At 36.6% G+C, this 22,370-nt stretch overlaps 2 protein-coding genes across 3 annotated transcripts in view; one reads left to right on the forward strand and one right to left on the reverse strand.

Annotated features, from left to right (window-relative positions):
* Positions 1 to 926: 926 nt before the first annotated feature.
* LOC139961037 (uncharacterized) lies at positions 927 to 20,233 on the forward strand. 2 transcript variants are annotated; one of them, XM_071959863.1, is made up of 17 exons: positions 927 to 1,316; positions 3,346 to 3,540; positions 3,955 to 4,285; positions 4,920 to 5,093; positions 5,891 to 5,953; positions 6,304 to 6,413; positions 6,658 to 6,765; positions 7,801 to 7,894; positions 8,668 to 8,798; positions 10,468 to 10,554; positions 13,760 to 13,875; positions 14,433 to 14,511; positions 15,530 to 15,622; positions 16,624 to 16,728; positions 17,459 to 17,617; positions 18,294 to 18,355; positions 18,811 to 20,233. In XM_071959863.1, the coding sequence occupies exons 1-17, from the start codon at positions 1,011 to 1,013 to the stop codon at positions 18,857 to 18,859; spliced, it is 2,262 nt and encodes a 753-aa protein (XP_071815964.1). In that variant the 5' UTR covers positions 927 to 1,010; the 3' UTR covers positions 18,860 to 20,233. The 2 variants fall into 2 exon arrangements, with proteins under 2 accessions (XP_071815964.1, XP_071815965.1); XM_071959864.1 differs by having other exon boundaries at positions 929 to 1,292.
* Positions 19,610 to 22,370, reverse strand: part of LOC139961038 (dynamin-1-like protein) — a 43,386-nt gene continuing 40,625 nt past the window's right edge. The window contains exon 16 of the mRNA XM_071959865.1: positions 19,610 to 22,301. Coding sequence (XP_071815966.1) covers positions 22,245 to 22,301 — 57 coding nt within the window. The 3' untranslated portion in view covers positions 19,610 to 22,244. The remainder of the gene's footprint in view (positions 22,302 to 22,370) is intronic.

Here is a 22,370-nt window from a genome sequence, read left to right on the forward strand (position 1 = left end):
TAGGATACATTATAGTGTATGGCAATGCTTATCTAGGCAGAGTATTTCAAGGGAACTTCACATGGAAACATGTGCGGGGCGGGAAGGGGGGTGGGGAGGGGGAGCAGTGGTATAACCCTGTAGCGTCATGGGGAGGTGGTTATAGCCCTTCTGATAAAACCTTGAACAGTGTTTCCCTACACTTACACCAAATACCCCTCCCCCCACCAAAAGCATGCTAGACGTACCCTTATTAGAGAGGCAGGGTGAACATAAGAGTAACAACCGAAGTAGAGAACCTCACTGAAACCAGCTCTGTTCATCCCAGTGCATAAGGTCATGACTCTGTTTATTTCTATTAGGTACGTATAAATATTAGCCATTTACCATACTAGGAAAGTTGTGGTGTTACCATGAGAAAATATTCGCAATCTACACCCACTTTGCAAATTAAGTAACCCTCTCATGTAGCAATCAAATGGAATTTCATCCATTTTGCCTTGTGCGGAATAACCAATAAAAAGCATTGTTTAATTTTTTAAACCTTGGATTTTTGCTTCATACTTATCTTTGACCTACATTGTAATGTCTCTCGGGTGCAGCATCACATGCTAATGCCAGGCATACAAACACGAAGTTCACAGTAGGACTACATATGACTTACAGCTACGGAGTTTGCGAAACCTTTGCCCTTGCTTTGATATATTTTAATTAATATGATTTAAACATTCAGACTATTAACAAGGATGCATACATTACATTGAAATTGTCTTCGAATACCTATTTTTTATGTTCTGCACAAAAATCGCAGTGTTTTTGGCATATAACTATTATGTAGGTTTGAAGAACATTAAAGTTTCAGAAGCATATTATTAACAAACCAAAGCACGGTCCAGAATAAACTAAGAAAGTTGCATCAATGGCGTTCCATGTGCTACAAGTGTTCGAGGTCATTGCCGCAGCATTTACGGTTGCTTAGTACCATCAAGGGTATTCCACCTTCAGGCCACTCGCGAACGTCAGTCAGAAACATGGCTGTGCGAAATGGCAGGAGAATTGTTAGACATGAATGCAAAGGTGGCCAGCAAATTGTTGTTAATAAACAATTGAATGTAAGGGAATCCAGCTTAGCGATGCAATTGGACGTACAGAAGAGAAGCCCTGTTGTTACAAATGACAGGGCCTCAAATACAACTGCTAACGTTATTCATAACATTAGGCCTCAGACTGCCAGTGCCAGACGACAAGACGAAGTTATTTCAAGACAACGAACTAACGTGAGGCCTCAGTCATCAACGTCAAGAAACCGAAAGGTGGATGGAAAGAATTCCTTATGGGTCTTTTTTAGGAAGTCATTTTGATTTTAATCATTTCTCGGCTCAGTTGCAGAATACCCCGTAAGACAAAAGCTCCCGATGTAGTTTGCTACCCGTCGCACAAGTACATTTGAATGGATTTAAGAATGCTTTGGACAAGCACTTATTAAAGCATTGTAATCGGGACTGAGTGTTTGTGTCTTCAGTTTTTCCCCCTCTCCTATAGGGTTCTTGATGGGGACTTGAGTGTCCCTCCTGATCCCTTTTTTCAACTAATTAAACTAAACAAACTAGGTATAACCGAATTACCCTTCAGAAATTTCCTTTCACAAAATGGCTTAACTTAAATAAGAAAGAGAATCTGATTACGGTTGTAGTAATATCACAAACAAATTTTAGTATCAATCAGGTCCCATAGTAATAAATAAAACAATGTAATGATGGGTTGTACCTAAAAGGAATGGCAAAAATGGCTTTCTCTGTATTACTAGACTCCCGATAGCATATGACATAGCCAACCTCATTTAAGGGTATTGCGTCAAAGTTGCTGGGTATAACCCGCAGGAGCTGTGCTTGCCTCCCCCCCCCCCCTCCCTGCCAATATGCTGGATATTCTGCAATTACTCCCTCCTCTCAAGGAAGCACTGTAGCAGAATTGGATGGCAATCATTCTTTTCTTCAAATTAAGTAATATTTTTCTACTTCAAAATTGAGATGCATGTCAACTGTCAATGAATGTATAAAACTGTGTATGACTGACGCAGGACCAATTGTGACACACATGAAATTTCATAACTTGGAAAGTAAGCCAAACTTGAAGTGTGCTTGCAAGTCCCCCGAAGTTCTCTTCTTAAAAGTGAAGCCAAATGTTGATATTAATTTGCAAAGCACATGTTCTAATCATCACTATCATGTGACTTATTTTCTGTTAGCATACTGTATCTACTGAACATCTGTTAGACGATAATATTTGTTTGTATCCAATGTAAAGAATGAAAGAAATATCCCCATATTATATTTTCTAGAACATCATATTATACTTGTTATATTTTACATGAAAGCAAAGAATGAGCCTAATATTTTAATTCATTTAGGATCATCCAAGTGAATTCCAGATGCATCTCGCTTAATGTTTAGTAGGCTGCATCATAATTGGTCACGGTTTGCCCCCATTTTCAGTGAAGATACCATGAAAAAATGTACTTGTACATGTATGCATGTTGGTGACATATATTTCAAAGGCTAGATATATGTAGAAATTAGAGAAATTGATTTAACTTGAATTGATTTAAGGAGTAAACTTTGCCAATTTAAAGTCTTATGTGCATCATCATTGGACTCACCATGCTGCACCATATATTCATTGTTGTATATTGTTTACTTTGTATAAGCAGAACTAGATAATGTTGGAACACTGTTCAACCCAAGGTAAAAACAATAAAGTGAATAGTATTAGTAAAGTTAACCAAAACATTTTACTCTCAGTGTTAAACTTTTACATCACACATGTTTGTTTCAAGTTGATCTCCTATGGTACAAACTGTAACAATTTCAATTATCAATATTTTGTGAATGCCATGTAGGAATTGGATGCAAATTTCACCATGTTTATCTACATTAGAATATGTTCCTCTTTTAGATATAGTTTCCTCTAGACTATCCTTTCAAGAAGTAGAGACAAGGGAGGTGCAATATTTTATTTCTCTGAGTTCTGCGTCAGTCTTCGCAAGTTTCGCAACACACTGTGCACCTGACTTTCAGTGACACTAGTAAAGTTCGGGCTTAGACTATATTTATAAAATATTGATTTGTTTAATTTATTTTTTTCATGTACTTTTTACATAGGGGGAGTAAGTGTATAGAATACAGAGCTATTGTTTTTAATGTTTTAGAGTTCATTCTAAGTCATTGCAATGCATTTAAGGTCATTTAACCTTTCATGTTAAATAATAACATCTGTACATTTTTATTAACTGCGCTAAAATGTTTATGAAGGAACAAACTGTTAATAACCATTGTTTTTTTTTGTTTAATTTGTTTTATTTCACAGCAAATTCCAAGCCCCAAGTTACTTGAAAGTAGGAAAAGAATTTCAAAGAAAAAGAAATGTTCTGAAGTTAGAGACCGAAGAGAGGATTCCAGCAGTAATGACTTGGAAGGTATTTCAGGATCATCTCCATCAAAGTCACCCCGCTTGGACAATACACCTCACACAGCTTTTCTTCAATCAATATTACAGGCTAAGGTACAGTAGTATTCTGCTATTGACATTTCTGATGTTATTTTGGTTTTTGTGAAGTTGAAGTTGAACACTCTAGATTATTTTGCAATAAATTATAAAAGTGGAATGGATTGCAGTTGGGAAGTACATGAAATCCAGCTATTTTTTTAGGTGACGTAAAGAGTGTCATTGGACGTCCAGGGAGGTTTGTCAAGGGCACCAAGAGCTCCACAACTGTGTCTACTAAACCAAGAGATATAAAAGCTGAACTATGGCTGGCATAAATACTCTATTTGTAGAAATCCCAGGGGTCAAAGTTGATATTGGTAATTTTGGCTGTATTTTGTGATTATAATGTATCTGTCAGATCCGTTTTAAAAACACTTTCAACAAATGAGAAATTTATATGAACCTCCAAAACTTTCTTCTCAAATTTAGGACCAAGACATAATAGGGGTCAGTGATGCCAAAAGTAGTAAGGAAGAATTTCAGACGTCGACACATACACTTCATGACACTCCCTCAATTAATGACACTTTTACTGATGGAGGTTGTATAACCACACTCCATGAAAATAATGCTTCTCGTCTTATGGAGGCAACTTCCAATGTACATCCAAGTTATTCTGTTTGTGATGACGGTGTCGAGGAGATACCCTGGTCTGTGACAGAGCTGAAATCAGGTACAGGAGATAAGGAAGAGGATGTTGACGATGGACTTGAGCAAAGTCAAACCCGACGATCTTTCTTAGCTCTTTCAATAAAATATGGTAAGGGTCCCATTTTTACTGTTTTCGAAAAGATGGAATGGATGTCATAGCTACAGCAAAAATTATTGGGACATACCGTTGTAGTATTATTAAAAGTAGAGAAGTTTTGCCCATCTGTAAATATGTAAGGTTAATATATTACAACCGTTTTAGTGAGTGAAACATTTTCGGATAGGTACAACAGAATTGAAACATTTAGTCCTCAGTTGAATATACATGTAATGAAGTCTAGCTAAACATTTGACATGTGAATTTGTTTGTGAAGAGTAAAGTGATACTTTGGTTAACAGTTTAAATCACGTTGTGGTCGGCTGACATTATATTCCTATCACTTCAGAAAATAGTTTTGCGTTTCATTGTTAAAAAGAAAAAAAACAAAAGAAGAAAGTTTACACACCTATTATCCTATTAATTAATTATTATCGGATTGTAAGTACCATAGGTCCAGCTATATCACATTCATTTTGGAGTACATGTTAATAGTCAGTATGAAAATGAAAGACCAACGACCATCAAACCGTTCGTGAACATGCATAAGAAGCGGATTAATAGCTATAATAACATATTACTTGTAAATTTTTAAATGGCAAGTCACTTCTAAGCAATGTTTATGTTGTCCATTTCTTGGTAATAGAAGAGAAAAGTGATGAAAAAACTGATCTGGATGAAGATTCAGAAGATCCTTCCAGAAAGTTCCGAGAAGAGAGACAGAAACAGCTGAGAGAGGCAGCGAAGAGTCTCATGGAGGGAGCAGATGTTTACAAGGATGAAGATTATGACACAGATTTAGAGGAAGACTTCCCCAAAGGTATCAGGATCTGAAATTATTTGTTATTTATTTTGGTGGGTAGAAGAGTTGAAAGGTGGGGGAGGGGGATATTGCTGGACTAATTAGAGTTTCTGGGTTAATTGATTCCTCATTGCAGGTAAAAGGAATATATGTGATGGTGATGGCATATGTGCCTTTGTAAATATGTGACACCATTGACTTGTAGATGACGTAACTCAAAAAGTGCATGAAAAATTAATAGGTGCATTCATCTTAGTGATTTAAAGGACCACGTTGTGATTCATAGAGGTCAATGTTCATTTGAGGTCAACAGAATATCAAACAGAAGTATGAAAATCCTTTGAAGAGCAATAACTTTAAAAAACAAAGCTTGGATGACCTTCATACTTGCTATTTTGGATCCATGTTAATTGTAAAGTGTAAGAGAACTATTGTTTTAGCAATTTACACGTGGAATTTCTGAAAACCAAGTAAAGTAACTTCAAAAGGAAAGCTTTGATGGACATGAAATGTGATTTGTAGGTCCACCCAAACGAGCACAAGAACTGTACTTGGTTATAATCGTCAGGTCAGAATCACCTTGGTTTCATCAGATTGCTAATATTACTGTCTGAGGTGATCAAAACGTCATTTGTGTGCAGAGTTTTATTAACATTTAAAAACATGGCCTAGAATCGCTAAGCATTTGACTTCATAGTTTTGTTTTATAGTTAGAAGGCAAATAGTGTTACAAAGTGAAATCATCTTCTTAAACTGACAGTGTATAGTGTAACAGTTTATTACATTCTTTTATCTATTTTGATTTGAATTTTCAGAACCGGAACCTAGGTTAGATGAAGCTGGAGTAAGTGTTTACATTCAAGAGTGCAAGATGGAAGGTAAGTTATGCATATTTAGCTGTCCTTTAGTTTGATTATTGTGACTGACTCCAGCAGACCATCCCCCCCCCCCCCGGGTGGGGCACTGGTTTGAGGTTTGTCTAAGCAGCATTGATTTCTCCTTTTAGCATAGGAGATGGAGAGGGGAGGATAATAGGAGTATTTATGTCATCCCCAATCATTCTCCACTCCAAACCCCCTCCCCCTTCCTGCCCACCTCTCCTCTCCCCCCCAAAATGAAAATACAAGACAGTTACGAGATACATTCTGATCCATTCCATTTTCATGTTACGGACTAAACACAATTTGTTTTCTTTTTCCTTGTTCCCTTTTTTTTTGTGCAAATGTAGGTGTTGATCCCTCACCTTACGTGAAGAATCATCTAAAGGGAACCACTTTTGTTATGCGCCACCGATACTTAGGAATGAGGGCATTCTTACCTTTTGCAAGAGCCATGCAGGTTAATGTTAATCACTATTTTACCTTACATTCAAATTCATGGTAAGAATTAAAGGTCATGACCATGTAAGCAGGTGTAAAGAAGGAGGCCATAAGAGGACTGATAGCTCAAGTAAGATACTAACAGAGACCATAACCAGACTATAAATGGATGTTTAGCCAACAGTTCCCCTAAATGATTGAATTGGTGAATCTAACCCCCATTCACAACATTTTATTCACTTCACCATTTTATTTTTTCACAGAAAAACACAACTGTCGAATTTCTCAACTTGTCTGACAATAGAATTGACTCGCTGGGATCTTCAGCCGTTGCTGAAATGATGAGGGACAATTGTTACGTCACAAGGCTGGTAAGTAGTGAACTAAACTCCATCCCCTCCCTCCTCCTCCTCCTCCCCCATGCCCACCTTTCGTCTTGTTTTCACTTCTGTGTATATTTTTTTTATTGTTATAAGACATCGTTGGTTTGTAAATCGGCCAGGCAACCATGGCACCTTCTTTTAGTTTAGTTTTTTATGGCATCCCTCTTATTATCATGCTTTAACTTAGAAAAGAGAAGATTTTTTTTCTTGATTGACATTCATTTTATAGTAAAGTCTTTTAATTGGTGAATGAAACCAGAAGCAGACGGTACATTGCGAGTATTATTTGTGGACATGACAAAATTGGCCAATCAATAGTCATCAGCCAAATTGGCCTGTTGACCTCCTCGAAGATTATACACATTATGAGGTTCACAGCACTTAATATTATTAATCCGACGTCTGCCATTTTCAATCAGCTGGTTGGCAGAAAGACAGGACCATTTGGTTTGCGTTTAACAGGTAGATTGGCCAATTATGAAGCAATCATGCAACTGAAGTTTTCAGAATATGAATACGTCATGGTCCTTTGATCATGCAATGAGGGGTGGTAATGTTTTGGAGAGGGTCCAGTAACAGCCATCCATGTTTTGACATGGAATGACCTTACTATTAGACGACTTTTCATTACTTTAAAAGGAGACACCAACTCGACAGTCATCTTAAGCTTATAATTCAGAGATAATAAATGGCTGAAACATCCAGAGATCACAAAGATTATGGTTCTCGCTTAGACATGATACTTTTAGCAGTGATATCTTTCCTTATCGTTCCTTTAATAGTGTGTTCTCTTAGTGATGTACAGCATCCAATGTTAAAGTGGGTTTTGTGCTCTCTTTTGCTCCCAAATGTCAAGAGGAAATAGAATTTGTATACCTAGGGGTGATATCTACAAATCCTGTTATTCCTAGTATCAAGGGGGGGGGGGGCGGGGAGGGTGTGTTGTACTTAGTAACTTAGTACACTCACTGTGTCATTTGTGTTGTTTTGTTTATTATTTATGAATGGGGTCTTCTTTCTCAGGATATGTCTCATAACTTGATGGGCAGTCCAGGGACGTCTGCATTTGCTTCAATGTTGGAAACAAACTATACCCTCAAAAGGCTCTGCTTAAAAGGTGAGAAGGTTTAATATTCTTGTCAGAAAATTTGAAATGATTCACATAGTCCATAGTTTTATTCAGTGAAGAAAATAGATTTGTAGATGTCATTTCAGGGGTTTTTATATACAGCTTTAGAGTAGCATCGAGAAATTGATTGTCAATAAGAGAAGACAGTTAGGCTGGACCCCCAATGAGGCAATAAGTTTAAAGTGTGCAAAGTCTTTTCTTTAAAACTTTTAAGGGGGACATAATGGCAAACTAAGTGCATATTGCATCAGTTTTGTCAGCTATGCAGCTGTTAGGCTCAATATTTCATGCCTAGTAGTTTAAATGGTAACTAGGCAGATATTTAGGCCTAGTTTTGTTTTCTCAATGGGTGCATGACAGAATCACTCCATCATTAAGATTTGAGTCGAGTCATTTCCAATAAATTATTTCGTAAGTGAGATGTTTCAGTGACTTGAGTCAGTTCATTATTAAACAAAAGTTGGCAAACCTTTTTCTACTTAATTTTTTTTTTAGTCATGTTACTTTTAATATTATGCGATTTATGACTTGTAGCACCATTCGGTGCCATGAAGACTGATGTCCAGTTTCTTTCGTTGAGTTCAACAAGTTGAAATTAAAACAACCTGACAAGAAAATCACAGGAATTGTTCTTCAACACTGGGTAATTTTCTTGTTATTGCGAAATGAACCAAAAAATCTCTGCGAAATGTTGAATCTTTGCCTCTTCTGATGGTATTTTTGATTAAGAAGCCATCATTCACGAACCTTCATTCTTATAGCCAATCATTTAACTGACAAAGATGCTCAGCTGCTAGCTGAGGGCTTGAAGAATAATGTGACCCTCACTGACCTTGACCTCAGCTCTAATGACTTTGGTGAAGCTGCAGGAATTCACCTTGGCAAAGGACTGGTGAGGGGCTACACATAGCAGGTGCTTGTAGTGTATTGGAGTGCTTCCTCTCCTTGAGCAAATTATTATACTAACTATTAAAATTCCTTCACCTCAGCAAAGGACTGGTGAGGGGCTACACATAGCAGGTGCTTGTAGTGCATTGGAGTGCTTCCTCTCCCTTGAGCAAATTATTATACTAACTATCAAAAATTCCTTCCTTCCTTCCCACCCACCCACCCACCCACCTCACCCCCCCCTCCTCCCCCCTCCCCCCCCCGCCTTCAGTAGTACTAGACCCTGACTCATAGTCGCTCAATACAGTATAAGCAGAGCAATCCGATTATGCTAACTGTAGTGTTCAGTCATGGTGAGAATTTTGTTCCGCACGAAAAATCGAGCTAAAAGATCAATTTCGCACCACTAAATAGAGGGAAAGACAATCATGTTTGGGGGTGTGTGTTGACTGGAAGATGGAAGGAGAGTGATGAAAAGGATCAGATCTTGGTCTGAAGATCCTATGGGATTAACAAGTGAAATTTTTGGATAATAATCTGCAATGGTACAGTGTATATCTGCACCTCCTTTTTTCCAGTATCACAGCCTGAGATGAAGTAATGCCCAGTCAAAAAATGTCAAACCTGGCTACGACCTTGCTTTTTAAAGCTCTCACCCTGTATTAACAAGAGAAAATTTTGGACTGCCGTCCCTCGAAGCAATTTGTTAAAGATGTCCCTGTTGGCACGTCATTATGATCATTAATGATCACAACATTAGTCCTTAATGATCATTAATTATCATTTCATTATGTGATCAAAAACGGCCGGCAAAAATGAGAAAACAGCCAAGCAAAATAGACAATATGATTAGCTGACTAACAATACCAAAGCTTTTGTTGCATAAAGTTGTGTTAATTTGTTTAATTTCATTTGCAAACAATTTTCCTTTTTGTTCTCTTATTTACTTCATGTTCCAAAGATTTATATAAACATCATCGATATAAAGTTTTTTCAACTCTAAACTCAACTGAAATTGTTATTTGTTCTATGCAGTATCTGCTTGATAGTGTAAACACCTCTCTATCTTCCCTATTATACTAAAACCAACTTTTATGCTGTTAAATCGCTTTAGATTTTTACTAACCAAACATGTTTTCCCTTTTCTGGTGATTCTCTCATATTCATCTTATCACATTCTTCTAAGTTTGTACTTTGTATGTTTAAACAGAGTTAACCAAAGGACTAATGAAAAATGTGAATCCTGGTAGTAGTAGCAATAATAACAACTATTCTATCAAAAAGACATTCAGTTGTCATGGAAATGTCCGACTGTAGTCAGAGGTAATAGTGATTTCAGTCTTAAAGGAAGAATTGAAAACGGAGTAGAAATAACCAATTTAGCAAAAAATGATAGCTTTAATCGAGAGAGAATGTTAAATCTGGATGGAGTTGGGGTTGTGATGAGGGCAGGTAGTGAAATTTACTTCAGAAGAAAGAAAATTAATACCTTTAAAAGCCATCCCCCCCCCCCTCTCCTTTCATAGAATTGAGACTAGTTTGGTTAACCACTACCCTCAGTGTATCTGATTTGACTTTCAACCCCTGTTTAGATAAGTGTAATTATTACGGGGTACATTTATGCTCACTAAATATTTTCAACCAACATGAAGCTTCTTTTTCCTTATTAACAGGCCTCGAATGATGGTTTGGTCTATCTTGATCTAGGATGGAATGCTATTCGTGCCAAGGGTGTTCTTGAACTTGCCAATGCTCTCAAGGTCTGTATATTGAAAGTCATAATAATATTAAGAACGGCCTGGAGAGCAATCAGTTCTGTAAAGATATACCACCCACTGATATAGTTACCAATGCCGATGAATCTGGGCGTGTGAGACACAATGAACTGTTCTTGTAAGCGGGCTAAGTCCAGTCCCAACATGTGATTATGGCTACACATAAACATTGTGACGTTGTGTCCAGCGACGTAGCCAGGAATTTGAAAGGGAGGGAGCACTTTTTGCGATTGATATGGATTTTCAAAGTTGTAGGCACGACTATCTGAGCGGAGCGCCAAAAAACGGCCCTTCCTGAATGTTCATTCTGGTTCCCTGGCCTCTTGCTAACTTGAGACACCTCATTCAATATCACTTTTAAACCCCAAAAACCAACAAGTTAAAATAGTACGTAATTCAATAATACATAATGTATTAAAATTAGCAAGGTACACAAGGGTGGCGGAAGCACTTTTAATCTGGGGGGGGGGGCACCGACGTCAAAGGGCACTTTGCAGAAATTCGATTGGACTGATGCAGCCTGATATTTAGTACCCTTTATAAATCTTATTGTATTATCTTATTTGCGTATACACATCACTCCATCAACGCCCCCCCCCCTTTTAGTAGTCTTACTTTTCAACTTCTGATACTTGTAGATACAAAGATAGGCCAGAAATGTCTTTGATACAACCATAGCCAGTAATTTTCTTTGATACAACTGTAGCTAGTAAATGTTTATCGAAAAGGCCGTTTTGGAACTTGGAACGCCGATCGCGACAACAACAGGCAACAAAGTGCTACAGCTCTATACATATAAAGTCTGTTAATTAACGATATGATTATTTGACTGTGGAATGTTCTCAACTGAAATTTTATCTGCGTAAACGGGTTCTTAAGTAGATGTTAAAAAACTGACAAGATCGTATCCTAGTCTTTTTCGGCGGGTATAGTATTGAATGAAACGGCACGCGATATGAATGACAGCCTAGATGACAGAAGAATAGGTCACCTAATTTAGCCATAATCTTGCTACGTTCATTTCAATAGTTTTTCCTGTCTAGACTCTTAAACTCGTCCAGCAAGCTTATGGATTTGAATTATGGGTGTTTTAATAAAAAAGATAACTTGGCCAAAAAAAGTGTAGGCCCGGGCCTACAGTGCTACATACTGGCTACGCCTCTGATAGTTCTAAATTAGGATTAGATCTCTTACTGAAATATCGCTGACCTAATAAGGTGATCAAGAGTACAAGTTTTATGTAGAAAAAGGGCACATTTTTAACCTGAGGAAAAGTGGGGGGGGGCACTTGCCCCCTGTGCCCCCCGGTTCCGCCGCCCTTGAAGGTACATGTACAGAGTAGTCTTACTTTTCAACTTCTGATACTTGTAGATACAAAGATAGTCCAGAAGTGTCTTTGATACAACTGTATAGCTAGTAAATGTTTAAGTTAGCCTAATAAGAGAAGGCGAGAGCTATCCGACGATTGCCATCTGATGCAAATTTCTCAAGGGTTTTCTCAACTGAAATATTATCTGCGTAAACGGGTTCTTAACTACATGTTAAAAAACTGACAAGATCGGATCCTATAGTCTTTTTCGGCGGGTAGAGTGTTGAATGACACTATCGTGCTACATACTGGTTACGCCCTGATCATATGATATCATTATCAGCAGATTTTGTTTCCTGTTTAAATTCTTTTACATGTTCTTTTACATAATATATCAGAAAGACAAACATAGTGCTCTTTTACAAGTTTTCCAGTAGGATGATTCTTGTTTATTGTCCAATGTCTGGACTGTAATACATTTGAAGAACTTAACTGATGGACAATATAAACTTTCATATTTTGTAATACAGCCAGATATGCAGTGGCCTAAAAACAAATATCGTTATCGCAGTGTATTAGCAGTGTAATAATTATTTATAGGAAGTGCGTATCACGTACGATTGCTAGCTTAGCTTCATAACATGCTGTTCGTGCAACAACTTGACGACTCATTGAACGAACGTTGTCGACGTTGTTGTGCATACAGTTCGTGACATTCCATAGAGTGCGGTTAGGTAGGCAATATGTATTTTATTACGCAGTGGCCAACTGTAGGCTTGTAATTGGCTATAAGCTAAATTTAGCTAATTGCATCTGCCAAACTAAGTAAGTAGTTGAATCAGTAGGCGTGAATGTTACTACGATTACAATCGAGTTAACGGAGCTGACGAGTATTCAATATCAAAAGAGCACTGACAAAATACCATGCTAAAAAAACGAGTTTAAAAAATAAAAAAATCAACACTGAAAGGGGGGGAGCTGTCGCTCCCCCTGCTCCCCCCCCTGGCTACATCCCTGGTTGTGTCCCCGATGTGGCACAAACAGCTACACACAATGATACTGTTCTTGTAAGAGGGCTAAGTCCAGTCCCAACATATGAAATGTCTAAACATCAACACTGTGATGTTGTGTCCCCAATATGGCACAAACACATATACACAATGATACTGTTCTTTTAAGAGGGCTAGGTCCAATCCCAACATGTGACTTGTCTACACATAAAACACTGTGATGTTGTGTGCCCAATGTGGCACAAACACATACACACAATGATTGCACTTTTGTCACAGTATAGAGGGTAACTGTCACCGTTCAATAGTAAGTACTCTTTACAGCAGGTATACGCTGCTGCTGGTTGCTTGTTAAAATCATGTTGGAACTAGATTTGAAACTATTTTACTACAAGCTCTCAAATGAAATTGTTATACTTTTGCCAACCAGAGACAAAAGAAAGATTTCAAACATTGGGAACTTCACTAACCCACTAAAGTCTTGGATTTTTACACAATACACAAAGATGGTTCGGTGAATAAACACAAGATGGTTTTCCGATAGGTCGTTCTTCTTCAAGTCACTTGTTAAAAGTCATTAAAGCATAAACCTACCTGAGTCAAAATCTATTTATTAATAATTATCATTAGTTTTGAAAGATTACTGGGGGGTGGGGAGAGGTTGGGTTCCTTGTCAATGTCTACATCTCACCCCTTCCTCTGGAAACCCCCTTGTGACATGTAATTCATCCACTCAGTCATAGCATCGGTAACAATATATATAATAAAATTTCCATTGACAAGAAGTGAACTTTTATTAACTTTTAAATGTGGTTGTTACATTTTTTGCTTTCCTGCAAATTTCAGTTAATTTTCCATTCTGATTCGTTAGGTCAACAGTTCTTTAGAGGTGTTAGATTTATCAAGAAATGGTATTAATCTACCTGGTTGCCAAGCTATGCTGAGAGCTTTGAAACTAAATCAGGGCTTAAAGGTACTGGATTTGAGGTAAGTACATATTTACATTGTTTTCTATTATGTGGTTGGATTATGAATAATTAAGTATATCTATCCTATCCTTCTCCTAATGACTGCTAGGAGAGGGATGAGAACTGCATCACTGAGATCTATCAAAGCTGGGAATGATATAAAAGATAAATAACTATGCCAGTCCAGATATTTACCAAATCAAAGAATCGCAGTCACCACGGCAAAAGTTTGGAAAAAATCTATCAATAAATTTGTATTTAACAATGTCGGTATAAGTTACCAGTCCTTGGGTCCATATCACACTATAAATGATATTAAGTTTCAAGTCCATGGTCGTCTGATTGGTAAATTTGGGGCAGTTTATCACCTATCAGTCAAAATTTGTTAGTACAGAACCTCTAGTGGTCTTACACCTTTTGTAAAACAGGGGGCGCATACAGATCCTGAAGTAAAAGTTGACAACTAGTTGCTTTATTTTGTGTTGTGTGAATGATGTGTTATTTAAATTTGTCGACTTCTGTCACGAAGCTGGTTCCACTATAATGTGAGTATGTATATGTTTTATTCCACTGCAGTCATAATCATATAACATCTGAAGGGGCTAGGAAGATTTCCCTTGGTCTGAAGAAAAATTCATCACTTGAGGGATTGTTGGTAAGATTTCAGGATCTAACTAAAGAAAACTTGAGTAGACCCAAGATAGAATGTTGTTGGTATTTCATTTTGAACTTGTATTATCTTTGCATGAGGTTTTAAACATCTGTTGTTTCTGTTACATCAATTAATAGCAGAAGCTGGTAACTTATTGATGCACATGGCAGTATTTGAATATAACATAAAACACATCTGGCTGCCTTAAGAATTCTCAGGATATATCAGTGGTTATTAGGGGGCTATCCTAACTGAAAAATATGTGCATGATTTTATATTTAATCAGCTGTTAGGTCAAACTTGCAAAAGGCCACAGTGGCTTTCAATTAAAAGGAAAACAGACAACAGAGATAGCAGTTTTTATAGTTTCCTGGTTTAAATCGTTGGTAATAGTGTAAACCAACATAGAGCAGCTTTGGTAGGTCGGTGGTATATGTTGCCCCATCAGAGACTGCTTGTCTAACACAGCTGTGATTATATCCCCGGTTGTCTGTGTGTGCTTCTGGAGTATTGATTCATGTAGTCCTAACATTTTCTATACATCTGAGTTATCTCTGAGTGCACACACTACATGGGTTAATGTCACAGCTCAATAACAATGTGGGAAGCTGTGGGTTTTTAATTGATGTGGTGAGGGGGGGAGGGGGGAGCAGGTTGGTTAGGGGTAGAGTTTGTGAGGGTAGGTAGGGGTCTTGTAGTCTGAATACGTATTATTTAAGAAGTTTTGTTTTGCTATGTTTACTATCTCTTTAATTCCTATGTTCATTGTTTGTTTTATATATTTCTGATTTGACTTTGTTCAGTTTTTAAGGAGTGAAACTCTTCGACAATTCCCTCTAGGCGTTTTAGTTTTACTTCTCTACTTTCATTGATGTTCATAGTACTTTTGTTATTTTGTGCAACTTGTACTATTTAATGTTGTAGATAAACAAATAATAGAAATGAAAAGGGAGACGATGTAACACCACCTGATGCTTAATCCTTAAAGCTCACATTGATGTCTTCTAACTCCTTTTTGAAGCTCAGTGGTAATCGGATTGGAGACGTTGGAATCTTGGCTTTGTTGAAGGCTATCGGGACTGGTAAAACTGGCATCAGACTGCTGGGACTTCAGGTATTTATGCACCATGTCATGTGGGGTTAAAGGTTGTTTGTATACTATACCTCCAAACTTTAAGCACACTAAAAATGACTAAACATTTCTGAAACTATTTAACCCAAGGTTCTACCTCTATGGATTATTTTGAAATACTGAGTTGACGTATCGCCTAATTATCAAGCGAATAAAAATATACTGAAAGTTACAGTAGAAGTCTTTGATTTTTGAAGCCCGGTTTTGATCTGTCCACTGATTGAGCCATATCTTCCCCCTCACAACCCTACATTTTACCTGTGGTCAAAGTTTGTTCTTAAAAGTCAACAACTTTATAGTAACCTTCTTTTAAGTTTTCTTCTCTTGCATCCCTAAGCAACAAATATAAGAGTATGATTGATGTAAAAGATTTGAGATGGATGTGTTGATGTTTATTCACAGTTGATGTAGTCATCTTTATTGTTGACTTAGGAAACGTTGTCTTTGTCTGGGTCCAGAGACAAATTTGAGTTGAAGTGGTATTAGATATTCATGTCACCATAATTAATGAAGGAAGCTCGGGAGGGTGGGGTTGGGGGGGCCGTGGCAGAGGGGGGCATCTCCATCAACTCAGTAATTACTTGAATAAGGTATTATGAGAGAATGAACACAGAACCATGCCATGTAACATGCAGTAAAAACCTGTTTTATTATACTTAATTCCAAATAAAATAATGGCTGGGTATTGTCATGTGGTTATTGCTTGTTATTTTTTCAGAGTAGCTCTTTAAAGTGCAGACTACTGTTTTGTTTGTTAGTTTGGTTCTTTTTGAACATCACAAAGTATTAAGCTGTTAAACTACAAAATTGTGTGCAACAAAAATAATCAAGACACGGTGTAACGCAGACATTGATAGTGAAACCGGGTAGAAATTATTCGGACAGATTCGTGTTTGTCGATGGTAATCACTGAATGGTGGTAGTAGAGTTGTAACGAGCTATTTGTAATGTATATTTTGTATGGTTTTTACTCTTTTGTGTAGGATATCCCAATGCCAGAAGCTGTACATAATAAGTGCACTGAAATACAGGCTAAGTTTGACGTGTGCATACTACGACTTGACGTAGATGGACGGAGAAAATTCATGGTAAAAAAACTGTCTCTATTAAACATGATTGAAATAAGATTGTATGTCATGAAACAAGTAGAAACACTGCAGTTAATGACAATCAAAAAACATCAGGCCTGATTCTTATATGCAAATTAGCAGTTGATGTATATTTTAAGTAGAAAGAGACATTGTTTAGATATTCACAAAAAAAAAAAATTCTGTAATGCTTATGTAGAACAGAAACAGAACCATGTTGATTCAAGTATGCTTGTGGGTTTAAAACTGTAAGCTTCCAACACGACCAATTGTTTGCGATGTTATGCAATACTTGAACCATAATTGATAATACTTAATTACTTAAATACTTAATAATACTTATAATAATAATAATACTTAATAATAATAATACTTAAAATACTTAATTGATACAATAATTGATAAATATGAATGTAAGAGCCGACTTCCGTCAGCTTGCGGCTTTGGTAAGCCAATGAGGCTTCTTTGAGTTCCTGCTTGCAGGAGGATCTAAGATACATACATACATACATACATACTTGGCTGTGTAGAACTACGTGCCAAATAGCTTGGTAAATCTTTGTTATTTAAGGATTCTCTGTTGATTCAGACATCATGCTTCCTCATTACCGACTCTGCTTCTTAGCTCAGAATGTTATTTTCAAACATCCCCTCCCCCAGCCCCTCCTCTTTCTCTGTCTCTCCTCTTGTCAGATCTGTTGAATTAAAAGCTTCTTTTTCTTGCCCACAGCCACCTAGTCATGTGACTGCTATGGTGGATCAATTCATAGCAGAGAATGCTGCCCGTTTCTTGTCGTCGTTACTTCACCTCGATGAACAGAAGAAGAGGGCGCTCTCATCTGATGACATCATCAACATTCTAAGCCAATTAGGAATCGATATGAATCAGGTTGGGACCATAAAGTTATTATATGCATTACGCTGATGTTGTACTGGACTAGAAATAATATGAATTTAATAGTTATCAATTGAACTAAAAGCAGAGTAGAGTTGATTTTAATGAATGTTTATGTGCTCGTCGAGAAAGAAATGTCACAGCAGTGTAGTTCACAAGTAGGACTGTCAAAGTTTCATTTCTTTAGAACAGCATTGGTAGTAGTGACATGTAAAAAGCAACTTGGAAGATTTAAAAAAGTTTGGCTTTTTTACTTAATTTCGTTGAGATTTTGTTGTCATGTAACAATGAAAAGTTTGTCAATTTAAAAAAAAAAAATACTCACAAAGCTGCTTTGACATACCATACCTCTTTTCTAGTTTCATACCTCAAGAAATTGTTTTCCCTTTGCCTAAGATATAATATGTAATCGGCATGTCATGTCATGTCAATATAAGATTCAGGGTATCTGCTTTTAGGCTATAACAATTAAACTAATATTCCTTCTAATTGCACATTCCTCGGCCAGAGTTTCTTCCAAGGCTGTGCATGGAATGTATCAATGATCATTTTTGTAAACATTAAGTAGGTATTATGGAGTGTAAGCTGGATTTGCTAGAATATGCTAGAAGTAATATGCTAGAAGTAATGGGTCACAACGTTAATTCCTACTTCATCTCACCTCCTACAGGATGAACTGGAATCAGCACTACATCATGTCGGTGCACTCGATGAGGAAAACATTTCATATTTGTGAGTAATTTAAATTCTTCATGAAGGGTCATTTAAAGATATCTACTCATATAATATTACTGATTTGGAGACATCTGCTCTTGTCAAAACTGTTCATTTTGAGACATGTACTCATTAAGGACTCATCCACTTGTTATGTCTGCTTGCTTGCAGACATTTACCTTCCCATTTCCCTTTCTGACCTCCCTTTACCTACCCTTCCTCCTTCCTTTACCTTCCCTCCCCCCCCCTTCCTGTCTTCCTCTTATCTCACTTCCCCTTTCCTCCCTCCTCTATCCATCCTCTTCCTTTCTCCCAATGGATTGCAGAATTAGCATATGATTATCTCTGCTTGATGAGAAGTTAATCAACATTGTGATGTATAATTATCAAGGAGTTTGGTGAATGGTTGCATTCTGATCAAATTAAGGTAAATTTCTCTGACTTTTGATAATCCTATTGTTCTTTTCCAACAGACAATTACTTGATGGATTAGCAGTACTGCAGGGCAAGGCTATGAGATGAGCCGCTAATCCACAGCTCTCTAGAGATGAAACATTCATGTATCTCTTGTATAAGGTGCAAGACAGACCAAAGATTCACAATCTATCTTTCACCTTTTCTTTATATCATCAACCTTGCAGCATCATTTTTCATCTAGATATTGGATTGTTCAAGTTGAGCCTGCTTAATATCTGGTTAAATACTTGAAAGTTGGAGTATCCAAAACTGAGCGGAAAAAGATACTTTAAACGTTAATTCAGTTCAACGAATATTCACCTGGATCAACGGTGATATAGCCTCAAATATTACTTGAGTAAAGACACCACTGACCATATTGGAGCAAACATTCCAAAAGACGACTTTTTATTTATATAGCTATTGTTTGTATAATAGAGCCTACTGTAAAGTATAGTCATTGTCTGATGCACACAATCATGTATTGCAAAAGTTAATATTAACATTTTATTTATTGATATCATCATTTCAAGTTTTATTCTGACTTTGAAGATCAGAGATAATCTACTTAGGAGACATACCATCAGGACTGGACTGGTTCAGATATTTTTAAGCAAAATGTTTTCTTAATTCACCAAGTCTTTCACTGGCAAAAACAATCAGAAAAGATCTAAGTTAAAGCACAGCGAGGATTAAACTTAATGAATTCAGATGATTGCCCAATCAATTAACATCAGTTCATGCATGTGTAATCAACTGTTGTAAATATCTGACCAAAGAACAAAAGAATACAAAAAAGGAAGTAAAACAAAAGAGTTCATTGTAATCTTTCCTTGTTCCTCTGCAAGAAGCATTGATCATAACATCAAGATGTGTATGGAATATAATTAAACATATACATATACATGTCCTTATGTAAAACCATTGTTATCACAAAATATTATTACATGCTTATTTAAACATAAAGACCTCCTGGGTAAGAAAAAAATAGGGGGGAAGGGAAAGGTTAAGAAAAATGGAAAAAAATAAGTAATAAATGAGGAGCCAAAGCAAAGTGAAAGAGATCATATTTATATAACATGATCATACTTTACACACATACACATTTTACATACAGTTAATGAAACCATCATAAACATAGCAAATTAAATAGTTTGGGGGGTATAGTTTATAGGTAGAAGTACGAGTTACTTGTTATACAAGACTTTTATAAGCGTGCTAAAGGCTGAATTACTAGTTATCCCACTGGGTAGGAATCTTACTCATGTTTATAGGTTAGGAAAAATTTGCAGTGCTTCTCTGTACCGTTGTTGCACTCTTCAAATAGTTCAAACAAAAATACTTAAAGTAAATATGCTTACAATTAGGGAAAGAAAAGAAGAAGGAACCCTTAAAACAAGCAGAGGTGGAAGAGCAAAAAGAGAAATGAAACAAAATGAAATGAAGAAAAAAGCAAAACATTCCGAAAGCAATGTAAATGTACAAAATTCACCAGTATTGCACCACAGGCTTTTCTAAGAGATACAAAAAATCCAACTCTCTACAAATAATTTGTATACATTGCATCAGATAGTTTACAGCTGATTTCCAACCCACAAAGAGATACTTTCAACCACCTGTTAATGTGGCTCAGTTCATAACAAACTAATTTTTGCCTTAAATTTTTTATTATCCCGATTATATTTTGTTACCTTATTACGTGTTACTTAATACAGAGGTTACATTAGATGTCCCAGGATTGCCCCCATTTTCAAGAAGACTTGACCGTTAGGTCTAATGGTCACTCATTCATGAAAGAGATACTCTTTGAAATGGCACCCAATTATACAAACTCCTTGCTTGCAAATATCCATAGAAAAATACTTGGGAAGGATATATAAGTTCATTCCTTACTCTGATACTTAGTTGTGTATGTGTTAAGATTGTTGAATCCATTAGCAGCAAAGACCTTCAAAGACAGTTTCATATTTTCCATACACAGTTTTCATTTTCAGTTAACTAGGTCTTTTGTCAGTGGTCATGAAAGGGCAAACACCATACAGGTTAAATATGGCCCTTGTTGATATTGTTGAAGTACCAACACCTGGAATTAAATGCCGGTAATTCTTAATAAGCTTTTCTTGAGACTGTACAGTGTTACTCAAACACTGCCATAAAACTCAAGACAAGCGATTCATCTTGAAACCCTTGTTGTTGTTGTTAGATGTGAACGATGACCTAAATCAACCTAATGTCACATGAAAAGCCTAGTTGAAGTGACAAAACATGAAATCAATCAAAGTCTTAATCCAACATTTCCAAATGAAACCATTCACAATCTAAACATTGGTAACATTATTACAACACCACTGTGAGGCTTTACAAAACTACACTATATAGACTTTGCATACCCCACTACAAATCCATATTCGTGTCAAAACAACTAAACTTCCTGAAGAATTCTGACAAAAACTATATGTAAATATTTCAGACAAACATGTTCCTTCCCCCAAAAAATCATAACTTTTTAAGTTCATGTGTTGTGTTGCAGAATCATTAATGCAATGAAAACATATTTTAATCTACTTTAATTGTTTCTACGATATCATAACTGAACATTACTCTAGCAGCTATTTATAACTTTACTTGAACTACTCTTGAAAAAAATAATTTTAGAAATATATCAAAGCTAACATTATTGACTTGGTCATATAAGCTTGCATGTCTTTCATGTGTAATAAAAAAAATAAGGGGGGCAACTTCCAAACTAGTGGCTTAACTAACAAATATGGTCTTCAGTGAGAATAAACTGTTTAATGTAAACAGAGTTCATAAACATAATGTAACATTCTGATAAGAAGATTCACAAGGCAAGTGTTTTTATAGCTGAACCATCTTAACCCTGTTAATCCACCTGTCCGATTCACTTAATGGGAGAGTGCCGATAACTCGCTTACAAACTAGAAATCATCAATGCTGCCATCTTTACAAGTTATACATGAACATGGTTATCATTTTTAAGCAACCTACGGAAAAAAGTAATATTTTTTTCTAAGCTGAATTCTAATCAAGATTACACCACCAAATCTTTTCTCTGCTCTCAAGAAACTCTAGTTATTAGGAAGATCTTTCATTTGAGGAAAATGCTGACAACTTTTTCAACTTTTCAGCGAATCAAACAGAATAAGCAATCCAAACTCTTCAGTGAAAGTGTCTCTACATTTGAGAGAGGACAGAGATGTCCGTAGTTATTTCATCTTCATCTAGATGAATTGCTTTAAAGAATTCCCTGATTTGATCTGTTCCATACAAGACAAGACACAGGCAAACTTTCCCCATTTTTAATGTCCTCATAATGGGCCGACTTTCATAACATCACACACACATTGGACAATCACTAATTACTTCTTGCACACATAATGTCTTATCCACCAATGGTTTAGCTCCAAACTTGAGATGTCCTCCTCTCAAATCACCAAAGATGAGTTTCTCTAATTTCACCGATAACTTGCCCAGCTTGCTGCAAAGCCTGAGGAGCGAAAAAACAAGAGAAACCGAGATTGACCAAATGTAACACACATTGTGTAACAATAGTTCT

Source organism: Apostichopus japonicus, chromosome 20, assembly GCF_037975245.1.
Source record: "Apostichopus japonicus isolate 1M-3 chromosome 20, ASM3797524v1, whole genome shotgun sequence".
Taxonomy (NCBI): domain Eukaryota; kingdom Metazoa; phylum Echinodermata; class Holothuroidea; order Aspidochirotida; family Stichopodidae; genus Apostichopus; species Apostichopus japonicus.